This window comes from Hippocampus bargibanti, linkage group LG02 (genome assembly GCF_051943395.1).
Source record: "Hippocampus bargibanti isolate YZ-2025 linkage group LG02, ASM5194339v1, whole genome shotgun sequence".
In the NCBI taxonomy this organism is placed as follows: domain Eukaryota; kingdom Metazoa; phylum Chordata; class Actinopteri; order Syngnathiformes; family Syngnathidae; genus Hippocampus; species Hippocampus bargibanti.
In genome coordinates this window covers 8,804,880-8,830,686 of record NC_142735.1, presented here as the reverse complement: position 1 = coordinate 8,830,686, position 25,807 = coordinate 8,804,880, and the positions used below count along the sequence as shown (strand labels likewise).

General features: G+C 42.4%; 2 protein-coding genes across 46 annotated transcripts in view; both read right to left on the bottom strand.

The window, feature by feature from the left end:
• Positions 1 to 25,807, bottom strand: part of LOC148901447 (protocadherin gamma-A4-like) — a 204,888-nt gene that overhangs the window by 28,858 nt on the left and 150,223 nt on the right. The window contains exon 1 of one of the 45 annotated variants that reach the window (XM_088986920.1): positions 18,537 to 20,936. The exons of 43 other annotated variants lie outside the window; for them this stretch is intronic. In XM_088986920.1, coding sequence (XP_088843046.1) covers positions 18,537 to 20,921 — 2,385 coding nt within the window. In that variant the 5' untranslated portion in view covers positions 20,922 to 20,936. Of the gene's footprint in view, positions 1 to 2,903; positions 5,606 to 18,536; positions 20,937 to 25,807 lie in introns of those variants that run through there. One more of the 45 variants, XM_089023883.1, reaches the window with a different exon arrangement.
• On the bottom strand, positions 11,236 to 25,643 carry LOC148901451 (protocadherin gamma-A1-like). Its single transcript, XM_088987308.1, has 2 exons — positions 22,916 to 25,643; positions 11,236 to 13,597 (listed from the first exon to the last, which is right to left on the bottom strand). Exons 1-2 carry the CDS (start codon positions 25,295 to 25,297, stop codon positions 13,535 to 13,537), a joined length of 2,445 nt encoding a protein of 814 aa, XP_088843434.1. The 5' UTR covers positions 25,298 to 25,643; the 3' UTR covers positions 11,236 to 13,534.

Below are 25,807 nucleotides of genomic sequence, written 5' to 3'. Positions count from 1 at the left end.
TTCTTTTCGAAAGAAGGCACATTGTCATTAACATCAAGAACATTTACTCTAATTTTTGAAGTTCCAGATTTAACAGGATTGCCACCATCCAAAACTGTCAGAATTAAATGATGATTCGATTTTTTTTCACGATCTAATGATTTATTTAAAACCAACTCTGGCGTTTTTCTTCCATCATCAATGTCTCTAACTTTTAGTGTGAAACATTCGTCTTTGCTGAGCGTGTATGTCTTGATTGTGTTACTTCCAACATCCGGATCCTCTGCACTCTGCAAGGGAAAATTGACACCCACAATAGTGGATTCCGCTATTTCTATAACATGTTCACTTTTGAGAAAAATCGGAGCATTGTCATTAATGTCTTTAATGTCGACTTCAATTCGATGCAATTGCAAAGGACTTTCGACGATAACCTGCAGAGGGAGCACGCAGCTCGCGCTTTGTCCGCACAAAGCCTCTCTGTCTATTCTGTCGCTGACCAGCAGCTCGCCCTTCACCGCATCCACGCTGAAATACTGCTTACCAGCTTCGGAGGCGATGCGCAGATTGCGCTCAAATATCTCGGAGAGCCCCAAAGACAAATCTTTGGCCAAATTCCCCACCACTGAACCTTGCTTGAGCTCCTCGGCGATGCTGTAACGAGTTTGCGCATCCACTGTAGTCCACAAGAAAAAATGCCACAAAAGAGCTCGCCGTTGCCAGTCTCGGTATTCTATTGTCTTCGTCATTCTTGCTTCTCTACGACGCAAAAATCCACCTCAACATCCTCCTCACATCATTTGCTCCACCGACAACAAAAGGTGATATTTAAAAAAAACACATCAAGCCATCTCGGCACAACTACCGAATAATCATAATTCGTTTCAATGTAAAAACAAATGGAGCGGATTCCTTTCTGTCTGCCTCAGCTCAGTGCATACGACGTGTGAGATGAAGCTGCGTGCAGGGGGCAGGGACGAGATTGCACTGTACAGTCTTGAAATATATTGGTTCACGACTCACACTACACCAACCAATCAGAGCGAAGCTGATCCTCAGTCACTCTTAAAGTCACAGCCTCCCCTCGGACCTCCTTTCATTGTTTTTTGGGGTAATATATAATTATCAATATTTGAAACATGTATTTACATTTGAAATATTTCACATAATGAAATTCAACAGCAAAAACAAAAACCATCCACTTGATTTCATTCTAAAACGTTCTGTTGCTGCATTAAAAAATCTGTTAACACTTTTAGCTGCAAAATATTCCCAGAGAGGATTATTGCAACCAACATTTGCTGCCTTCAAACAGGATCACATTAAAATTAACGTATAACAATGAGCACACAACAGTGATGGGTGAACAGATATTGTGCCTGAAGTAGAGCTCAATCGAAAAAGAAAACCTTACTTTCGATTCGTCAGACGATACTATTCAAGCATATAAATCATAATATCAGTTGAATTGAATTGTTAAGACTCAATAATTTGGTTTTTAATGGACGGTGATATACTGCTATTTACTCCTATGTAACGATAGGTAATTAATTAAGTAAGTATGCTGAGCCTTACTGAATGTAGAATACACTGTATGTTCAGATTCAGAATGTATCCAAGTACCTTTATTGTTGGGGTGACGGGGGTTCTAATGAGAAGAAGATGTAAATGACAAGACATGAACCAATCTAAATCAAAATGATAGGAGGTGTGTGTATGTAAAACTATGTTGTACCTGCCACTGTGATGTCAGGAGTGAGACAGACTTGATGCAAAAATAACAATTAGTCTGCGAACATAGCAGCGAGTAGTCATGAAACCTTTGTTCAAACATAGAAGCTTAGGCCCAGGAGTGGCCAACATTTTTGGACAAAAGATCTACTTGATGATCAACTACCTTCCGCAATCGACATGTTTCCACGCAGACATAAGCAACAGCCACAAAGGCCCTTAAAATGTACCAAATAAACAAATAAAATCAGATTTTGAGTTCATGAATTTGTAAAAAGGAAATTACTGGCAACCCGTGTTGGAGACCTGACACGGAGGCATGCAATGCACTTTTGCAGCCTGTTCACTATTGTAGCTCATACGTGCCTTCTCTTAGCCCCCCAGATCGCCATTCTTTCATAGGTAAATTTTACACAAAACAAACTTTGACAAACAATCATAATATAAAGATATTTCTCAGCAGCTCTGATTGCAAGCTGCAATTGCAGGCTTCTGAGCTCGAACATCTTTCTGTGACGCACGTCAAAGCTCACTGTAGGTTAAAGGTGACCTGTTTAATTTTATTTTAAAATATGTTTTGTGGGTGTCACACTGACGGAATTATGGTGCAGTGTTAATTAAAACAAAAAAATATATAAAACATATTACGGACACACTATTTTAAATGTGTTTTTTAGTCTAGACCCCTGGTAATCGACTTGGGACCAGTCCGTGCGCGACTGTTGCTCGCGAACAACATAATGAGCACCCCTAGCTGCAAGTGGATTTGCATGAATGTGCATTTTAAACCGTTAGTCACCAAATTCCTTTAAACGCCGTTCAGATAACAATTATTGCTCACACACAAAACTGAGAAGCAAGAAGGTAAGCCCACAACAAAATGAGGAGTTGACAAAAGCGTGTGCAGTAATAATCAAGTTGAAAAGACTGAATGCTTAAAAAATATTACTGAAAGAGACTGAAGATTGTTGTGTGCTGAAATACCACTAAATGCAATTGTAAACTGACTTCACTCAAACTATGATGGGGCAGCAGCGATAAGTGAATACGAATCATGAATACAACAGACATGACAGTCTCACATAGCTGAGAATGTATCATGGCTAGTTGAACAAAAATAAGGGAAGAGTTACAATGGGGAGGAAGCGAAAATTTGTGTGTTCTCCTTGAGTACAAATTAAAGTGGTGCTCACCTGCTGGCTCTCAAAGGTCCAGGTGCTGTCAGGCAAAGAAGCATCCAGGACGCTGATGACATCCTTAAAGTCAGTGGTGCTACTGGGCTTGACCAGGGTGAAATCGCTGTGCTCCGACATGGGAGACATGCACGAGCGGAAGGAGTGACTCTGAGACATGACGTCTCCCCCCAGAACCTCCACGTACTTGATGGGTCCATCGGTGTTGAGCTGAATGTGCAGATTTCTGTTGGCCTTCTTGTCCTCTTTCGAGAGTGTCCTTCGCGCACAGCAAATGGTGCCGCTCGCGCTGCTCCTCACGCACTTGACGCCCAAGACGAGCAACGTGACCAGAGACAACAAGGACACAGAGGCCAGAGCCACGATAAAATAAAGTGTGATTCTGCCGCCCTTCTTGTCGGAATCGGACACTTTATGTCTCAGCTCCAAGGCGGGCTCGCTCACGCTGTCCTCCAGCAGGACGGACAGTGTGACGGTGGCCGACTGGGCCGGTTCCCCGTCATCCTTGACTTGGACGATCAGCCTCTGAGAGGAGTCATCGTGCTCAGACACGGCGCGTTTTGTCCTCAGCTCCCCCGTGTACAAATTGAGCGTGAACAGGGAGGCGTCAGTGGCCTCCGCCACTTTGTACGAGATCCAGGCGTTGTGGCCCGAGTCGGCATCCACGGCCGTCACCTTGGTGAGCAGGTGGCCCGCCTTGGCCGAGCGGGGCACCCGCAGGTGGGAGGCGGTGTTTGGGGTTGGGTAGATGACAACAGGGGCGTTGTCGTTCTGGTCCAGGATAAAAACGTGGACGGTGGCATGACTACTGAGAGGCGGGGAGCCCTGATCCTTGGCCTCAACCTCAATCCGAAACACTTTGACTTTCTCGTAGTCGAACGAGTGCATGCTGTAAATGCTGCCGTTCTCCGAGTTGATGTAAACGTAAGACGACACGGACACGTCCTGCACCGTGGAGTCCACGATGGAGTAGGACACTTTGGCATTTTCACCAGCATCCGAGTCACTTGCAGACACCGAGTACAGTATCGAGCCTGCTACTCCGTTTTCTCTTAAATAAATGTTGAACGAGCTCTGAGAGAACACGGGTGGGTTGTCATTCACATCAGTGATGCTGACGGAGATCATTTTCCGACTTGATAGAGGAGGTGAGCCTCCATCAATGGCTGTAATCTCAATAGTATACTCAGATACACTCTCTCGGTCTAAAGCAGCACTCGTGACCAGAGCGTAATTATTCGAAAAAGACGGTTTAAGTGTAAAAGGCAATCCGTTAGGTAGCTGAAGTGACACTTTGCTATTATTTCCCGAGTCAATGTCTTTGACCTGAACCAAAGCCACCACTGTCGCACGTGTCGCATCTTCACTGACCGGTCTGGGTTTAGAAGTTAGAACAATTTCAGGAGCATTGTCATTTATGTCTTCAATGTCTAATTGTAACTGGCAGTGACCTTCCATTTCAGGTACACCTTTGTCTTTCGCAGTTATGTCAATAAGATAAGATGTTAATGCCTCATAATCCAATCCTCCTTTTAAAAGAATTTGGCCTGTTTGTTCATTAATTTCAAACGTCGATAAAACATTTTCTGCCGTACGAGAACCAAACGAATATTTAATTCCACTGTTGACACCTTCATCTGCATCTGCAGCTTTTACTGTCGCTACAAAGGTTCCCTTTGTGCTGTTTTCCTTTAAAGAAACAGTATACTCTTTTTCATTAAATATTGGAACATTGTCATTTATATCAAGCACATTAATTATAATTTTACACGTTCCAGATTTAATAGGGTTCCCCCCATCTAATCCTGTTAAAAGCAATTGGTGAGTGTACATTTTTTCCCTGTCCAAAGATTTCTCTAACATCAGCTCAGGAACTGTTTTACCACTTTTTGCCTCCTTGAATTTCAATGAAAAATATTCGTTTTTTATTAAATTATATGTTCTGAGAGAATTGCTTCCAACATCGGGGTCCTCTGCGCTCTCCAGAGGAAAACGGGTACCCACCGCGACGGATTCTGGTATATTAAGGTTAATTTCCTGCGTATGAAAACGAGGGAAATTGTCATTAATATCTCTGATTTCCACTTCGATTCGATGCAACTGCAAAGGGTTTTCGACGACGACCTGCAGAGGGAGCACGCAGCTTGCGCTTTGTCCGCACAAAGCCTCTCTGTCTATTCTGTCGCTGACCAGCAGCTCGCCTTTCCCAGCATCCACGCTGAAATACTGCTTACCAGCCTCGGAGGCGACGCGCAGATTGCGCTCAAATATCTCGGACAGTCCCAAAGACAAATCTCTGGCCAGATTCCCCACCACAGAACCCTTTTTGAGCTCCTCGGGGATGCTGTAACGAGTCTGCGCATCCACTGTAGTCCACAAGAGAAAATGCCACAAAAGAGCTCGCCATTGCCAGCCTCGGTATCCTATTGTCTTTGTCATCCCTGTTCCTCTACCACGTAAAAATCCTCCTCAACATCATTTTGACGGCATTTGCTCCATCCACACCAAAATTGGATATTAAAAAAAACACATCAAGCCATCTCGGCAGAACGACCGAATAATTCGTTTCAATGTTTAAAAAAACGGAGTTGATTCCTTTCTGCCTGCCTCAGCTCATTGCATTCGACGTGTGAGATGAAGCTCCGTGTATGGGGCAGAGACGAGATTGCTTTGCACCGCGTTCAATTCTATTGGTTCACAACTCGCACTCTCCCAACCAATCAGAGGGAAGCTGATCCTCAGTCGCTCTTAAAGTCACAGTATTTCGCCCTGCATCTGTCTGTTTTGGGGGCAAATTGAAAGCTTTAACGTTTTCAAATTGTATTTTTTTTATTTTGGTAATTTAATATGCAATACAAATAATTCTCAACTCCGGAAATATTTAAAACGTGCATCTAAATTGCACAATTACTAGACGGAATGTAGTTCAGCACCAAATAAATAAACTACAGAAAGACAAAAAATAATTGGTAAAACGTTGCATCGGCGTTGCTTTCCGTTCTTATATTGGTGCTGAATATTTTCTGAGAGGAGTATTATTTACAGTGACCTACATTTGCTGCCGTTAAACACGAAAAAAAAAACAGTGCAAACTATTTTTTTGTTCAAGAAATTAAATACACTTTTATTTTCAACACCATTATAGTTTCTTTCGGTGTGGCTATTATGACGCTGTTGAATTCTTATTTTTTTCGGGATTGTTATGTTCATCTTTGACTTAAGTCTGCCGTGTTACTTCCGGGTAGAGTAAACGGTGGCGCGAATGACTGTCGCTGCTCACCCGCACAAAAAAGTTCTTCTCCCGTGACTGTAAAGTGTCCTTGAGAGTTTTGAAAGGCGCTTAGAAATAAAATTTATTATTATTAGTTTACTACAACTAAATGGAATTCCTTTATAACCACCACTGGATGTAAATTAGTTGTGTGGCAGATGAGAAAATGAATTGGAACACATGAAACACTGTCAACCAAAATTAAATGAGATAAAAAAAAAACATTTGAAGAAAATACGATTTCGATGCCATTGTGATGCGAGCAGCTTGACTAATCGCCTTACATTTTGTCGATACATTATGGCAAAGAAGGCAAATAAACTACTATTCACCCGTGGTTAAGGGTGATAAACCAAAACCATAAGTTTCCACATTCCAAACTAAACTTATGCTGTGACTACAACAGGCAGGCTACACAAAACCGAAAGGCAAACCATTCGCTCAAAAGATTCGTGACTACTTGTGAAACTGTTGACAAAACATTTCATGCGAAAGCATTGCCACAGCGGTCTTCATTTAAACCATAAAATATGGCGAATCAATATAAAGGCGTCATAAGTGATATGGTTGAGGATGAGAATGGATCGCTACAAAAATAAGAGTAACGTTGAAATGTATGGGGAGGAAGTGGAATTCTGTGTGTTGTCCTTGAATACAAACCAAAGTGGTGTTCACCTGCTGGCTCTCAAAGGTCCAGGTGCTGTCGGGCAAAGAAGCATCCAGGACGCTGATGACATCCTTAAAGTCAGTGGTGCTACTGGGCTTGACCAGGGTGAAATCGCTGTGCTCCGACATGGGAGACATGCACGAGCGGAAGGAGTGACTCTGAGACATGACGTCTCCCCCCAGAACCTCCACGTACTTGATGGGTCCATCGGTGTTGAGCTGAATGTGCAGATTTCTGTTGGCCTTCTTGTCCTCGTTTGAGAGTGTCCTTCGCGCACAGCAAATGGTGCCGCTCGCGCTGCTCCTCACGCACTTGACGCCCAAGACGAGCAACGTGACCAGAGACAACAATGACACGGAGGCCAGAGCCACGATCAAATAAAGCGTGATCCTGGCGCCGTTCTTGCCGGGCTCGGACGCCTTGTGTCTCAGCTCCAAGGCGGGCACGCTCACGCCGTCGTCCAGCAGGACGGACAGAGTGACGGTGGCTGACTGGGCCGGTTCCCCGTCGTCCTTGACTTGGACGATCAGCCTCTGAGAGGAGTCGTCGTGCTCGGACACGGCGCGTTTTGTCCTCAGCTCCCCCGTGTACAAATTGAGCGTGAACAGGGAGGCGTCCGTGGCCTCCGCCACTTTGTACGAGATCCATGCGTTGTGGCCCGAGTCGGCGTCCACGGCCGTCACCTTGGTGAGCAGGTGGCCCGCCTTGGCCGAGCGGGGAACCCGCAGGTGGGATGCGGCGTGGGGGGAGGGGTAGATGACAACGGGGGCGTTGTCGTTCTGGTCCAGGATGAAAATGTGGACGGTGGCGTGACTACTGAGAGGTGGGGAGCCCTGGTCCTTCGCCTCAACCTCAACCTGAAACACTTTGACTTTCTCGTAGTCGAACGAGTGCATGCTGTAAATGCTGCCGTTCTCCGAGTTGACGTAAACGTAAGACGACACGGACATATCCTGCACTTTGGAGTCCACGATGGAATAGGACACTTTGGCATTTTCACCAGAATCCGGGTCACTTGCAGAAAACGAACATAAAATATGGCCTGGAGCGCTATTTTCGTTTACATAAATTGTGTAACGCGGCTGCGAGAAAATTGGTGGGTTGTCATTCACATCTAAAATATTAACGACAATTGCTTTTGCACTCGACAGTGGCGGTTTTCCATAATCAGTGGCAGTGATCTCAACATTATAATCGACATTTATTTCACGATCAAGCGGCTCGTTCGTTACTAATGAATAGTGATTAGAAACCGATGGATTTAATAGAAAAGGAGATTCGGATGGCAGCCGTAAGGCAACCTTGCCATTTTCATTTGAATCGGGGTCTCTTGTACTTATAAGAGCAATGACAGTACCCTTAGCTGCATTCTCCGGCACCGGGCTCGTAAGGGACGTCACAATTATTTCAGGAGCATTATCATTCACGTCAATTATTTTTATTTCAACGCCACTGTGGCCTTCCATTTTGGGATTGCCTTTGTCTTTAGCTGTAATGTCAAACCTGTGTAACGAACTCATTTCATGGTCTAAATATCCTTTGACTGTAATATCGCCAGTTGTAGATTCAATGTTGAATAATAATAAAATCACATCGGATGTTTGCTCTGCAAAACTATATTCAATTTGACCATTTAGTCCTTCGTCCGCATCCGTCGCTGTTACTTGTAGAATCTGCGTGCCGGGACTCGCCTTTTCGCTGACATTTGCCTCATAAAGCTGTCTCCCAAACAGGGGCGCATTGTCGTTGTTGTCAAGGAGTGTTATTGCAATTTGGGACGTCCCTGACCGGGCCGGTTCGCCACCGTCAAAGGCGGTGAGGATGAGATTATGGACAGGCATCTTTTCTCGATCGAGGGGCTTTTCGAGCACCAATTCGGGGATTTTTCGTCCATCCTTATGGGTTTTAACAGCTAATTTAAAATTGTCATTTTTGCTGATTACGTAGGACCGTACAGAATTGGGGCCCGCATCGGGATCTTGTGCACTTTCTAAAGGAAATCGTGCTCCAGGATTTACCAGCTCTGCTATTTTTAATATTTTTTCCTTTGTAAGGAAACTCGGAGAGTTATCATTGGTGTCCAATATTTCAATCTCAACCCTATGCAGCTGCAAAGGGTTGTCTATTACCAGCTCAATGGGGAGCAGACATTCCGTTCTTTGTCCGCACAGCTCCTCTCTGTCTATTCGATCAGTCACCAGCAGGTCTCCCTTCCCGAGGTCCACGTTGAAATAATGCTTACCAGTCTCCGACGTGATCCGCAGTTTTCGCCGATGAAGCTCTGAAACGACCAAACCCAAATCCTTTGCAAGATTGCCCACCACCGAGCCCCGTTTTAACTCCTCCGGGATGCTGAAGCGGGTCTGTCCGTCTATTGTACTCCACAAAAGGGAGAAATGATGCCACCACCAAAGGAACTGCCAGGCAGGCAAATGGTGCCACATTATTCCACTAAAATGCAATCCATCCAATGAAAGCCTCTATTAATGATGCAAAAACATAGTTTATAATCCGACGAAATAACGTCCTGCCATATGTTAGTGATTGGAGAGATTGTCATGCTTTGTCTGCATTAAACCCTCCTCCTGCTCGACCGTGTGAAGGCAAGTGCGAGGAGGCTGCAACGCGACGAGATCTCTTTGTACACGTCTTACTGTCATTGGTGCAGACCGAGAACACGCTCAAGCCAATCATGGGGGCTTCGGTGAAACCATTACGTCACAACACACACACACTTGCGACACTCACACACACACACAAACATACGCACACAAACATACGCACACGCACACGCGCGCACACACACACACACACACACACAACACACACACACAGACACACGCACACAGACACACGCACACAGACACACGCACACGCCCTAACGCCCCGCAAATTCAATAACTTGCAGTGAGATGTGAAATTAAAGGTAATGGATATTTGTTAAAAAAAAAATTAAAAAATCAGTTCATTTGCAGAAATGAATGTATAATATATATTAACACACTTCTTCTTTTCTTTTCAGCTTTTCCCTTCAAGGGGTCGCCACAGCGAATCAGTGTCCTCCATCTTCAGAGGTTTGATTCGCATTTTTGTTTAGGCCTAGCTTTTACGTCGGATGCCCTTAATTTCTGACACAAACCTCTGTATTTATCCGGGCTTGGGACCGGCACAAGAAGACACAGGCTTATGTCCCCTTGTGGCTACAGAACAAGCAACTCTATGAACTTAATAAAGATGAAGATGCTCAGTAAAGGCTCCCAAACACAAATTTATGTATGGCATATTCACGCCACAACTGTTGAATTTCCCTAAGATCCAATAAAACACCAGAAACTGAAAACGACGCATTGTAGTTTTTTTCGAGAAGGGGGAGAACCTCAAGTTTGCAGTTTGCTATATATTAACATCCTAAAAAACAAATCTAAAACTTGTTAAAAACACGTTCATTTTTTATTTAATATCTCTAGTTTCTATTTATAATTGTATTTTATTTATTGCATTAGATTGGATTTGCCTTGATTAGTCTCACAGTGGAGAAATTTACATTTCACAGCAGCAAAGTGATGAAAGGAATGAAAGTAGAAAAAATAAATACATGTACATGTATGTTATTTATTATAGCACCTATGCTTGTCTGTGACTGCAAAGTATCCTTAAGAGCTTTGAAAGGCGCTTAAAATGTAATGTATTATTATATAACAAGTCAAGCACCAATTTAACCACAGTGCTGAATTGAAAGAGAATAATTTATACACATATACTTAGATTTTAGAATAGCACATTTAAATAAACGCCATTGACAGCAACATTAGATGGCTCATATATAACATTAACGAACATCATCAAAAGGCCAAATTTGTTCACATATGGCTGTCGCTGCTCAATCGCACAAAAAGTGACTGTAAAGTCTCCTTGAGAGTTTTGAAAGGTGCTGAGAAATTAAACGTATTATTATTATTATTATTATTATATTATTATTATTATTATTATAAAATACAAGTTAAAACGTAGAACATTACTTCAACCAACACACAACCTTCATTATTACCACTCAAATAAAATGTTATTTTACCAGACAAGCCTGACTAGCATGCAATTAAGTCTATTTAAAGCCACTGATATTTGCACAAAATACCAAATAATGTATATTTACAGTGGCAAGCAGACGAAGACGTTTTTGAATGCTTTGAATAGGACAACGATAAGAAAAAAACGAGGGGTTGTAAAAAAAAAAAAAAAAAAAAAACAGTTCAATATTACATTCCCTTATTTTAATACATCTGTGCAATTAAATGTAATAATCGGTCAAATGTATTCATAATGAGTGTTTTTTAATTTCATGAAGAGTACAACGGAAAAATAATGGTTTCAAAAAATCAGAATCAGGAAACCTTTATTCCTCCCACAATGGGGAAATTTGCAATTATAATAATAGAAATAATAGTTAAATATTACATTACCTTCTTATAAGACATTTCTGAAATCAAACGTGATACCCAGTTCATCATATTGAAATTAGTAAAATGTGATAATACAATATTACAGTATTTTTTGTGTAATATGCCTTAATTTGAGACACGCGCGCAGACACGTGCTCACACACACGCACTCTCCAATTCAACAAGGCTAATCATCGCCTTCCAGTGGCTGGATAAAGCAAATGCAGCCCAGCACGTCATTTTGTGCTCACTGCTTGATTTTAACCTGCCTGCCTACATATCAAATACCCGGATGGAGGTCTGTGGAGCAAACCAACAGAAAGGGGAGGGAGAGCCCAATGAGCTATAAATAGGTGTTTCATACCACCCCAAACTATCCGATTTTTGGGACTATCTCCACACATCTAATATGTCTTATCGCTCCCACGCACTTGTGGTCTATCGAATATACAAACAAAGAACCACAAATGAACATATATTTAGAATAGAAGACGCTCTGTCCGTCATTTTTATTTTCGTCTGTTGCGCACCAATGTGGGCGACAGCGGGAGATGGAGAGAGTCAGCCAGACACCAGGAGGGTGGGGGCGAGATACAGAGTAAGGGAGCTTATTTCAGCACCACGTTAGTGGACAGCGCCACACAGGCGGTCAACAGCAGTTACTGCAAACCTCGCTGAATCAGCAGGACAAACATATCAACGTGCTCGAGGCACCGACACTATTTTGCTGCAGTAACTCCTTGAACGTGAACCGTTTTACTGTGGCCTTCTTAACAATAAGTGCTCTGCTGTGCATAAAAAAACAGATCAATAAGGGAAACATTAGCACGTATTAGGTAAAAAGTCATATCAGGAAAACCTGTACACTCAGAGGCCACAGCATTAGGGAGGATGTACCGTAGCTATAGAATCACATTGTTGTAATTAACGGGAAACAGGCAACACAACAGAAAATATAAATGTTAGTGTAATACTTTGATCCTTTCATAGATGACAACTAACAAACACTATATAATGTGACAGAAAGCAAATAAACCCACAAAAATACTGTTGTTTGATCGCTATCTGGTGAGATATACTTGAGCAATAATATCCATGGAAAGAGGGACACTATGACACAGCTCTCTATTTGGACTTCATTGTGCACATACACACTCAGAGACATTTAATATTGTTGGAACCTGAAGATACAAGACGCTGTAGATTAGTGGTCTCCCCACATGGGAAGGGAACACGATTGAAGAAGATTTGTTAGCTCAGCAGTTTGAAACCTACTCATTGGAAAATATCAACCCGAACAAGAATATGCTGTAAAAATTCAAAGGAAAATCCTACCGACTGTAATTTGGAATGACAGTACCTACAAGAGACATGCATTAGATGTAGGATGTAAAACCATGCAGAAAGAGGAACCCTACAACGCATAGATTTAAAACAGTTTGATTTACAACATTTAAATGCTTGATTATTCTTTTTGATGAAGTATTTGGGTCACAATGTCAAGGATTTTATAATGAACACAGGTAAGAGAAATACATTTAAACAAACTGGTACAAGTTCAACATGATGTTTTCATCAGCAACCATGGTCATGATGATCAAAAGGGTCTACATCAAAATATCAGTTATCACTTATTGCATCGACTGTAAATTATCTGTGAACCTTGCTCTTTATTTAGAATATAAGGGTCACCAAAGTAGCACCAATCAGCATCAGAAAGGGAAACAAAGAATACACGAGTAGCCCACACTATATGTTGTAAAAGTGAAGAATTGAAAATGTAAACACTGGCAGTTTTATCAAAATAAAGTGCTGCATATATTGATATGTATTGGTGACCTACATATTAAGAGATAACATTAACATGAATGAAAGTTGGCATTGATAACATTGAACAATAACATTTCATTCAAGGTCATTTAAGAAAATTTGTTATTGAAGATGTGTGTATGAAACCGGTGGGCCATCGCCTTAATTTTGAAATTTCAAAAAGGTCAATAATCCTACAGGTTAGATTCCTTTGCCTGTCAAGACTCTAACATTGATAGAGCCATTTTGTGTGGCATTTCCTAGCTGCTGGATACAAACAGAGCAATGTTGAACATGTAGCGTGTATTTTCAGGGAGCATTTCTTTGCAGTTTAAGAACAACAAAATTTTTCAGTGTGAGGGATGTGAACAGATGTGTCAGCCACAAAGTACTCTCAGAACTAATAAATGAGTAAAGTTTGTGTTGAACTATTTTGAGAGGATACTCATTTGTCAATGTTTTGTTTCTGTTTTCTTGTGTGTGATAAAGATAGAAAATACTTTCTTACCTTATTTGGTTAGAAGTGGTTGAACAGGAGTGAAGGACACAGGGGATGGGCAGCAGTTGACAGGAGACATGAAAGAGAAAACAATGAGAGAGAAAAGCTACTGGTCAGACTGGTGGTCAATCTTTAACCCTGGACATTGTTAACTTCGTAACCAACATACTTACCACTCACTGTCTATTTGTGTGTTCAGCATGAGGTTAATTTTGTGTTCTTGTGCATTGCAATTGTTCATATTGCTTGTGCTCTTACTGACAACAATGTGTTTCCATTTGTATCAATATTCGACATAACATAGAATGAGGATTCAAAAGCACACTTTTGACAGCATACATAGACTTGCAAGTGTTGTGTGAAATCAAGCTCTTGGCAGATGCAGACAGATGCACACGCACACGCACGCGCGCACACACACACATATGCGCGCACACACACGCGCACTGACAAGCACACACACGCGCACACGCACACACACGCGCGCACACACACCTACCCCCCCCCCCCCCCACACACATTGTCTCAGTGATAAGAGACCAAATAAATAAAAGAAAGCACATTCACACAAAAGCTGAACTTTGATAGATTATACCACTTCCAAAATAAGATACAAATGTTCAAAATGTCTGTGTAAGCTCTCAGTCTTACAGGAGTGGTCCATCGATGAGAAGGTTTCTTCAGCAGTCATCTTTAAATTTGTACAGATGACGGCTGAAGAAACCTTCTCATAAATGCTCAAAATACAAAATAAAGATCACAAAAGTGAACTTTTAAGAAAACCGCATTCAGACAAGTTTTAGCATACTGTAAATACTCCTCATCTTTGTTTTTATCCCCATTGTGGCTCACAGTCACTTCCATAAAACCAACAGCAGAGGGCCTCTAGGCGATGGCCAGAGAGAAATGATTTATTCGCGAGGCATGCCAATCAACGTGACTCTCTTTGTGCCTGGGAGGAAAAAAAATCAACAACAAAACATTGCAGGTCTTTTAACTAAACATCATTCAATTTTATCCATAAAACAGTGCGTCTAAAAAAGACCAAAAATTGAGAAAGATGTCTATTTTTGTAACATATGCTGTGTAAAATGCACCACTTGCAGTGCAAGCATTTCCGGTTTACGTGATCCCTGGGGTTTGCTGAACGAGGACAAACTACCTAAATAGGGCAGCGACAGCATCAATAACAACGAGGGGTAAAAAAAGAGCCGTGATCACCCTCCCCCTTCCATCCTCCTCACCCTCCTTGTTCTCCTCCTAATCAGTATCAGACACCCCATGTTGGTGCGAGCATGCTGCAACTCTCTGACCAAAACAGGGGTGCTATCCTCTTCATCTCGGAAGCCCACATACACACGAAAGGGCTGCCTCCGTTACTCACCCCTATCACTCAAAATGGTAAAGTCCTGCCAGTGAGTCAGCTTGTTACCATGGTAACCCATCCGACCTCTTGCATCCCACCCTATTTTCTTAACTGGCAGAACAGAAGAAAAGGAGCAAAGAAATCGCTTGGAAAAGTAAGACTGAAAAAAAAAACATTAAGAAATGGTGATGCTTTGGTTGACATGTAGGACAATAAATGTGTGCCATTCAATATACTATAAGAAAGAAATGAATAATTAGAACATAAAGCCGGCATAAACGTGATGCTGAGAAACACGATGGCATTATGCATTGAAAGTCATGTGCCACTTTCTGTGTTTTAACCAACAAAAATGATATGTGACTGAGCAATCTTTGACTCTCTTTCTCTTTGCTGCAGAGAGGTGCAGCTGGAGCTGGGGGAGGGGTTGCTGCAGCAGACAAGCGGATCACGAGCCAAAGAGAGAGAAGGAAAGAAGACTGCAAAAAAAAAAGAAGAGGGATGGCACAGTGGCCAGCTTTGACATTGAGAACCACAATCATCCAATCGCTCAGGCATTATTCTAAATTCTCAATAACACTCGTATACGTCCAATTTGTCATATGTTACGATGATGCATCATACCATTCCCATCATATCATACACAAATTGTCTCTTATCATATTTAACAGAGCATAATTATAAGCAGAATCAAACTATGTCAAAAAATGTGTGCTGAAGTGAGTGTCTGTGAGGACATCTTAAATTTGGGTGCTTCACGCAACTTCACTATTGTCCCACATGACGTGTTCTGCATGCAAATGAACATTGTGATGTTCATTTCTTTGTAATGTCGACATGTAAAAAAAAATCACTGTCTTTCAGTCAGAGGAAAATACTTTTCCAAAAGTCCAGAAAACGTAAGCAAATGCAGTATGTTAGGAGTCGATTGCAACAAAGCTCGAGCAAACATATAAACAAAGTCATACCAGCTCCAAGGATTGAGCTATTGTTGTTTCCGCACATGATTTGAGTTTTGCTGGCCATGATGTTTGGACTGGAGACAGTGCCACTGACGAAAAGACAGGAAGCAGTGCTGGAGGGGGCAAAGCTGAAGATGTTGAGGTTTTCTTTGGGAGTGACCAGGTTGGATAGGATCCGGAATGAGTACATTAGAGGGACAACTCATATTAGAGGCTTTGGAGAGAAAGTCAGAGAGGCCAGACTGACATGGTTTGGACATGTCCAGAAGAGAGAGAGTGACCATATCGGGAGAAGGATGCTGAGCCTTGAACTGCCAGGCAGGAGACCGAGAGGAAGACCAAAGAGGAGGTTTATGGATATGGTCAAAGAGGACATGAAGGTAGCTGGTGTGAGAGAAGAGGATACACAAAACCGGGATAGATGAAGGACATTGATTCGCTGTGGCGACCCATGAAGGGAAAAGCGGAAAGGACAAGAAGAGGAAGATTTGAGTTTTGCTGACTGCACTGATGAGTATGGGGTGTTAGGAAGAACAAAGCAAAGCATTATGCTGTTAAGCTCATTCAAGTGGCAACGACGATATCATGAAGCATGATGAGATGACAAATTAGATGCACCCTGAATACAATTAAGGCAATTGGAGACAAGTGAAAATCATTCATATGGCCGAATCACAATGGGAATTAAAAGTGTACCAAAGAAAAGCATATGCATGCAACAATAAAATTAGTAAAGAAATGAGTTTGTTTATTTGTCAACATTGCACCTCACCTAAACTTTGAGTTTCATATGGCCATGCGTGACACACATACAAAGTGCTGTGTTACTGACCAATACCAACAGCAGCATGGATGTGATACGACTTCAGCACTGAAGGCGAATAGCTGTCATTCAATGATCAGATTGCCACTTTCACCCACCGGGAGAGACATTCAGCCTCTGCCCTACTAGATACAGCCGCTCATATTTATTTACATAACCTCACTCCCTCTATCCTATCCCTCTCCTCTATCTTATCATTGCACATCTTCAAAAGCGCTTACAGAGTCTCTGCCAATCACAAAGCACGCAGAGAAATGTAACTGTTGCCATGCCAGAAAATAGCTTTTCATTTCGGCACACCAAGAAGGCTGCGGGGCAAACACACACACAAACACAAACGCTGCACAAGGGATGGCGGACCGCGCCTGTCTCTGTTCTCCTCTCCACCACACTACTTGCCCACGCCATCGCCACAGATTCAGCAATGAATCTGCTCTACTGCGCCACACGTTAAAACAACATCATCAGATCACATTTTGAATTTGAAAGCGCCATGTCTGCTGTGTCTTTTCTTTTTATTCCCATGTGGTTGCATCAGTGTGGTTGCATGCAAGTGAAATAGGTCACTGGGAATGTAGTGCGCTGCATGCCTGTGTGTTTCTGTGTCATCTGAATCCGTGGCAAGGTTTAGCAGGAATGAAAAGACCCTGTCATTAGAGCACTTATATTGATTTCATATCTGATGAAAAATTTCTGAAATTACTTCACATGTGGAAAAAAATGAAAGCACCCTAAGGTGGGTGGATACAACAAAAGTACAGAAAGACGTTGGTTTACATTTATGATACAAATACAGTAAAGTCTCGTTATATCGATATCGGATATATCGATAGTCCCGGTTATATCGATACTATTTCTATGCACGCACGGAGAAAATTACATGCAAACAGGGTCGGATATATCGATAGTCCCGGTTATATCGATATTTTTTCGGATTCCCTTGAATATCAATATAACGAGACTTTACTGTACTACAGTAATGCAACAAATCAGGTTAAAGGCTCATTTGACACTTGAACAAACTCAAGACATACAGCATCTTAACTGCAATTAGCACACAGTATGTGTAATTATTCATATTGTGATGTAAGTGATGGAGCCACCGGAGTTCCCCTGTTCACAAATATTTATTCATCTACAAAGAAAATCTTCTTGGTGAGTATGTGTTACTATTTAAAAAATATTAACTGTGAAAAGTTTATGAACAGTAACAAAAGATACAATTATTTGCTTCCATGGACTATATTTGGATTCATGAGACTGGATAGGAGATGTCCATAATGCATCTAATTTGCACAAGGGCAGTTAAATGATAATTGGACATTTTTTATGCAGTGTTATATTTTGATACAAAGGAAAATTAGTTTGGAATGTTGTATAAAAATAATATTTTAAGAGGGAAATAACAAAACCTATTAAAAATGTTGTGTTGAGAAGGAGCATGATGGTGAGTTGAACACCGCAACATGGAAACAATTACTTCTTCATAAACTGGTTGAGTAACTCATGAGGAGTAATTTGCAATTATAATGAGAGAGCCAACCAAATATATCTTTGAGCATGCAGATAGCCAGTTCTCAGGGATCTCACAATTGTGCTGAGATTGTGTCCATAGTCAAATGGCATTTAAGTTAGTACAATCATAATGAGTGACATAACCATGGAACAACAGAAGACGACCCAACTGCAAAAAATAACATTAACGACTGGAACATTATGCAAAGCAGAAGAGATGCTTTTCTTAAATGGGGTTAGGAAGACACCTTTAAACAGGGGAAACGGATGATCAATTCTCACCTCTGCCACCAAAGTTTCGGATTCAGTTTTGGGTCTCTGTACTGTCCGAGTTTGGTTAACAGGGCCGCTCGCAGCATGAGGACTGATCTCACGCGAACACATCAGTTCACTCTTTCTGGAATCAGTAGTTCCGCATACTTCATAGCTGAATGCCGGCTTCAGTGTACCAGAGCTATCGACATCCGCGTAAAGGGGCGGGTAATCAGGAATGACCGGAAGTGTGCCGTTTGATTTGAAAAACAGCCGCTCTTGATGCCACCGGTACACTTTGATTGATATGATAAGTAGCAAGCAGGTGATGAAAAGGAAGGAGACCACCGCCAGCGCCAAGACCAAGTAAAAAGTCAGCTGGTCATTGTACTCCTTGTCATTCATGTTCAAATCAGTGAACTCTCCCAGCACTTGAGGGAAGCTGTCGGACACCGCCACATTGACAATGACCGTGGCTGAGCGAGAAGGCTGCCCGTTGTCCTCCACAACAACAGTCAGTCTTTGTTTGACGGCATCTTTGTCTGTCACTTGGCGGCCAGTTCGGATTTCTCCGTTGTGGAGGCCCACTTCAAACAGCACCCTGTCGCTGGCTTTGTGCACTTTATAGGAGAGCCAGGCATTCTGGCCAGAGTCCACGTCCACCGCCACCACTTTAGTCACCAGATAGCCCACATCGGCCGAACGAGGCACCATTTCGGCCAGCAGCGAGCCACCCGTCTGCACCGGGTACAGGACCTGAGGGGCGTTGTCATTCTGGTCCTGGATCAGGATGCAAATGCTTACGTTGCTGCTTAGAGGAGAGGAGCCTCCATCCTGAGCTCTAACTCGGATGTGGAACTCCTTAGTCTGCTCGTAGTCAAAGGAGCGCAAAGCCATTATCTCCCCAGTCTCTGCATTTACTGTAAAAAAGGCGGAAGCTGACATTCCATAAAGTTTTGCATCTTCAAGGAAATATGAAATGCGCGCATTGTTCCCTGTGTCTTTATCACTGGCTTTGACGGCTAGGAGCAATACACCAGGAGTGTTATTTTCAGTGATGGAAGCTGAATAAGATGCGCGTTGAAATGATGGGGCTTGATCGTTTACATCTGATAATTTCAAATGAATTGTCTTATTGGTCGAACGAGGCGGGATGCCCTCATCTATTGCTATTATTGTTATGTTATACTGGGCCACAGTTTCGCGGTCCAAAAAGTCATCGGACACCAAACTATAGAAATTGGGTGATGCTGATTTAATTTTGAAAGGCAAATCCGGATTTATGAAACACCTGACTTCCCCATTCTTACCAGAGTCTAAGTCTTTAACATTAAACATAGTTATTGTTGTTTGAAGAGGTGAATCCTCTCGTATTGGATTGGACAACGAAAGGATGCTTATTACAGGCACGTTGTCATTTAAATCAACTATTTCAATCAACACCTTGCACGTGTCCATCAGCCCCCCTTTATCTGTTGTCTCGACGTCTATTTCATACTGTTTGACTTTTTCGTAATTGAGCTCACCCATCACTGAGATTTCGCCAGTATTTGCGTCGATATTAAAGACAGAAGATGCTACGTCGCTGTTCTGTGAGAATGAATACACCACTTCCCCGTTTGCTCCTTTATCTAAATCGATAGCACTAACTTGTATAACATGTGTCCCCCTCGCTGTGTTTTCGGGTACACTTGTTTTGTAACGAGACTGGCTAAAAACTGGTGCATTGTCATTTGCATCGACGACAATGATGTTTATTCTTATAGAGCTTGATTTAGGAGGGTCGCCGCCATCATATGCAGTTAGAGTCAGTTTGTGCTCCTCCTGAATTTCTCGGTCTAACAAAGCATCAAGTGTCATTTCTACATATTTGGTGCCATCAGGTCGAGAGAGTATATTTAATTTAAAATGATCCGTGGGACTAAGCTTATATGTATGCAATGTGTTGGAGCCCACGTCTGGGTCGTTGGCAGCGTCGAGTGAAAAACGAGCCCCTTTAGCAGCAGATTCGCTTATTTCAAAATTCATGTACCTTTTTGAAAATATGGGCGAGTTATCGTTTATGTCTTGAATTTCAACATCGACATGATGGAGCTGCATGGGGTTATTGAGGATGATTTGGAAATGCAGAGAGCAAGGAGATATTTTGCCGCACCGCTCCTCTCTGTCTATTCGCTGCTTAATTTCAAGCGTTCCTTTATCTGGATCTAGAGCAATGTACTCACTGCTATCTTCTGTAAATATTCTGGCTTGCCCAAATTTCAGTCTCTTGATATCCAAACCGAGATTTTGCGAGATATTTCCAACAATAGATCCGATCGCCATCTCCTCGGGAATGGAAAAACGGACGTGAGCATCCGTGACTTGCAGGCAGAAAAATAAAAGCTTACCAAAGAAAAGCGAAAGCAGCCACATTGTTTTTTAAAACGATCAACGAATGAAATGGCACAAGTTGAATGAGTAAACAAGGGAGTGATTCTCGCAAGGCGTCTTAACGCGACCCGAAGTGAAAGGACTGATTCGGAGACCCCCCCGTCCCTCCAACTATCCTCATATTGACCTACGGCGGCACCTAGAGACCAAAAGGGGGACTGCAGCTCCTGTTCAGCAATTAAATGCATGTTGCAAAACAAACCTGTTATCTCAACGAACACTGGAAAATAATTTCGATTATATTGTTCCAAACACTAAAGGTGAGTCAAGTTAAGTCAGGACCAGTTTATCCATGATTCAGTTGTACAGTTCAGTTTTTCTGACATCTCTTTTGTACATACAATACTTTGTTTTAGTTTTTTCTTTTCAACCCCCCCTCTCCCACCCCTTTCAATTTTGCTAATGTAGATTGCAAATTTCCCCATTGTGGGACTATTAAAGGCTTTCTGATTCTGACTCTGACCCCAGCCCCAACTAAACATATTATTCAAATCTTGCACACAATCATGAGCTGTCAAATGTTTTCTCATAGAAATTGTAACAATGAAAGTACAATATACATTTGCATAATCATTATCGAAGTCTGATGAAAGCATGTGTGAGAAACAACAGATCACAACGAAAAAAACATGGTGTTGAATGAGAGAGCTTCAAAGTGCGGTCTGTTTGTGTTGGAACATACAGTAAACCAGAGTTTGTACGATTTTGTATTTAAACACCACCACATAAAAATTGCTCGTAAAACTGTTTCAGGTATGCACTTCCAATGTTATTGCAGGAAGTTTACAAAGTATGCTACTTAGTCTTTTAGAAACTGGTAATGATGTCAATTTTCAGGAGCAAAAGAGCAATTGGAGGCTGCTCATCTGACATGTAACGGGGCAGATGACCCTCATAAATCAATCTTCAAATATAAAATCCACAATCAAGCAGCTAAATAAAATTATACATTTGCAATTATTTCAAATGTACTGTACCATTCAAGAACCAGAAAGACATATAAGATTTTGCCACAAACACAAAAGTTTCCAAAGTTCTAGTACATGGGTCAACAATGTGGTGCGGTCGGGCACCGGGTAGCTTGCACCACCACAGCACAGCCCCACAGCACCCACAACATCACCATCACCAGCATTAGGTCGATAGTGGCTTTGGCCTGGCCTTCAACTCGTTCGACTGCCTAGATTACAGCAAAGAACAGATGCCGACCTCATGCCGGAAACTTCCAACAGTTCAGGCTGCTTTGACTACAAGACCAGACCTCCTGGAGGTTCCAAGTCTTGTGATACCTGAGCCCCCCCCAATAAATAAATAAGATACAGGGACCAGGTAGCCCTGGAGGATTATGAGTAGCCTACAGGACAGTTTATTATAAAATAATAATAATAAAAACAAAATAACTAAAAACCTGCATGTAATGCATGGGGCATTTGGATTTTCTAGAAAGAATCAGTATGCAAGACTGAGCACTCCGCAGTCAAACGGTTCGTGACCCTGGTGTAGCATTAAATTCTGTGGACAGATTGAACCACAGTAAAAAAAATATCGGATTATGTATGGATCGAGAAGAAGATGAAGGACAGTAACAGCTCATGCATCAAAGTCTAATGCATCATGTTTAACAGAGCTCAACAGTTATGTTGAAATGTGTCACGCATGTTGTTGTTACGTGAGCATGTATACTTTAGCTGTGATTTGAAAGAGTTCACTTGTGTCCATCGATGAGAAGACTGACACAGATTACCTGAAAAATGTATCTCCATTCTCTCCTCACATGATGGGGAAAACAATCATGACACATGAAACCACACACAAGTACAGCTTTTTGAGAGCAAATAAAATGGATATCCTGCTATTTTCAAATCACTTCACTGTTCTCAACCCAAAAAGTAATTGTTGCGGTTTACACACTCAAAATAAAAGAATAGTAATTCTGACTGAAAAAGACTATCACTATTAAAATAATGAAATCTAACCTCAAGAGGAGAATCCACTTCATCCAGGATGTTCTTTTCAATGTGCATCTTTTGCATGGTCCCTGTAAAATGGGGATCCATTGGCATCATGTTGTGACTTGGAGCTCTGTCAAATTTACAATCACTTTTTCTGGAGTCGGTGGTCCTGCACACTTCATAATTGTATAAATGGGGGAGAGTCCCTGTCCCCAAAGTATCCGAGTATCTTGGAGGAGAATACGGAATGACGGGCAGGTTAGAGTGGTAAAGGTCGCGCGACTGTCTCCACCGGTGCACTTTGACCGCTATGATAAGCAGCAAGCAGGTGATGAACAGGAAGGAGACCACCGCCAGCGCTAGGACCAAGTAAAAAGTCAGCTGGTCATTGTACTCCTTGTCATTCATGCCCAAGTCAGTGAACTCTGCCAGCACTTGAGGAAAGCTGTCCGCCACCGCCACATTCACAATGACCGTCGCCGAACGAGATGGCTGCCCGTTGTCCTCCACGACAACAGTCAGTCTTTGTTTGACGGCATCTTTGTCAGTCACTTGGCGGACAGTTCGGATTTCTCCGTTGTGAAGGCCCACTTCAAACAGCGTCCTGTCGCTGGCTTTGTGCAGTTTATAAGAGAGCCAGGCGTTCTGGCCAGAGTCCACGTCCACGGCCACCACTTTAGTCACCAGGTAGCCCACATCGGCTGAACGAGGCACCATTTCGGCCAGCAGCGACCCGCCCGTCACAACTGGGTACAGGACCTGAGGGGCATTGTCGTTCTGGTCCTGGATCAGGATGTGAACGCTCACATTGCTGCTGAGGGGAGGGGAGCCTCCATCCTGAGCTCTGACTCGGAAATGGAATTCTGTCATTTGCTCATAATCAAAAGAACGCACTGCATGAATGACTCCACTATCGGCACTAACAGACACAAATGAGGAGACTGGTACTCCGTTAACAGAGGAGTCCTCCAGGATGTACGAAAGACGAGCATTCTGGTTCCAGTCAGCATCACTGGCTGTCAGTGTGAATACGGAAACACTTGGTGTGTTATTTTCAATAATGTAGGCCTCATATGAACTCCTTTCAAAAACAGGTGCATTGTCATTCACATCTGAGATGACTAATGTGAGAGTGATGCTGCTGGAGAGGGAGGGCACGCCCTCATCCGAGCACGTCACTGTGATATTGTACTCTGACGACTGCTCTCTGTCCAAATCCCCATCTGCGACAATACTGTAAAAAGTACTTGCAGACGTTACTTTGAAAGGGATATTTTTATCAATAAAACAATTTACTCTACCATTTTCTTCGGAATCTGGATCTTTTACACTCACTACCGCTATCACTGTGTTGGCAGGCAATTCCTCCTCCACTGAAGTGGATGAGGAAATCATTTTAATGACAGGGGCATTGTCGTTTACATCACCGACGTCAATGATCACCTTACTGGAATCAGAAAGCCCACCAATGTCCACTGCTTCTATGTCAATCTCATATCTTTGCGCCTTCTCATAATCGATAGGGCCTTTTAACACAAAATTTCCATCCTGAGTAATATGAAATAATTTCGAAATCTTGCTCATGCTGTTTCCAATAACATAGCTCACTTCTCCATTAGAGCCTTTGTCTGCATCGGAAGCACTAACTTTAGTAATGAGAGTTTCTGAGACAGAATTTTCTTTCAGGTTCGCTTCATAAACATTTTGTGTAAAAACAGGAGCATTATCATTCGCGTCTAACACTTGAATTTCGATCTGCATTGTGCCTGACTTCTGCGGCTCTCCTCCATCTTGTGCAGTTAAGACCAAGAAAACACATTCCTCTTTTTCTCTGTCAAGGGGCTTCTGTAAAATCATTTCCACTTTCTTCCCACCGCCAGATTGTCTGTGTATTTTGAGTATGAAATTATCATTTGGCTTTAGCGTGTAACTCTGAAGCCCATTCAACCCGATGTCGGCGTCGACCGCTTTCTCTAACATGAATTTAGAGCCGACTACAGCAGACTCGCTGATCTCCAACACCCTAGTTTCCTTTTCAAAAACAGGGTCGTTGTCATTAATATCTGTGATTTCAACAGTCACTGGTAATATTTCTATCGGCTGCTCAAGCGCTATTTGAAAATGAAGCGCACAAGGCGTTGTCTGGCCACAAATAGCTTCGCGATCTATCTTCTCCTTTATAACCAGCACTCCTTTTTCCTTGTCGAGCTGGACGTAATCAGCGCGGTTCCCCGTGTGGATGCGAGCTTTGCCCGATTGTAAACGTTTAACATCTAGTCCCAAATCACGTGCAACGTTACCGATGAAAGATCCTTTGGCCATTTCCTCGGGTATCGAGTAGCTGACTTGTCCAAGAACGGCCGAGAAGCCGAGGACGCAGACAAAAAGCACCGCTTGCCGCCTCATTGTTCAGCAAGATGACTCAGCCAAATCCTTTAACAGCTGACCTCTTTCATCGTTTGCAAATTCATCAACAATACAAAAAGGTAATGGCCAATTAAAAAAACATATATACATATACGTCATGGAAATATGAGAGATTAATATTCCAAGGGTGGCATTCAGTTAACATGGGCCGTGCGATATGTTTCGTTGTCGTGGCTCGACTGAGGCAGCACCGGAGATGTGTTTGTGGAAAAGAACACTCCAAAAAATTGTACAAAGGGCAACAGCGGCCCATGGAGTTGAAAATATGGAATTACATGTAGTAAGGGCAGTTATTTTTAATAACACTTTTGATTTGAGCCACCGGCACAAAAACAAACAAACAAACAAACAAACAAACAAAGAAACAAACAAACCAACGAAAAAAACATGGAATTGGAAAATCGCACCCTTTGTTCAAATATATGTGCCATTTATACAGTAAAATATGATTGAGGACACTTAAACTTGCCATGAAAAAAAAATGCATAT

Bases quoted from the DNA above. Each gene is read 5' to 3' on its own strand.
- LOC148901451 (XM_088987308.1), bottom strand. From the start codon at position 25,297: ATGAGGCGGCAAGCGGTGCTTTTTGTCTGCGTCCTCGGCTTCTCGGCC. The intron at 13,598-22,915 runs GTTAGATTTCAT...TAACCAAATAAG, and splicing joins AAGTGGATTCTCCTCTTGAG to GTAAGAAAGTATTTTCTATC.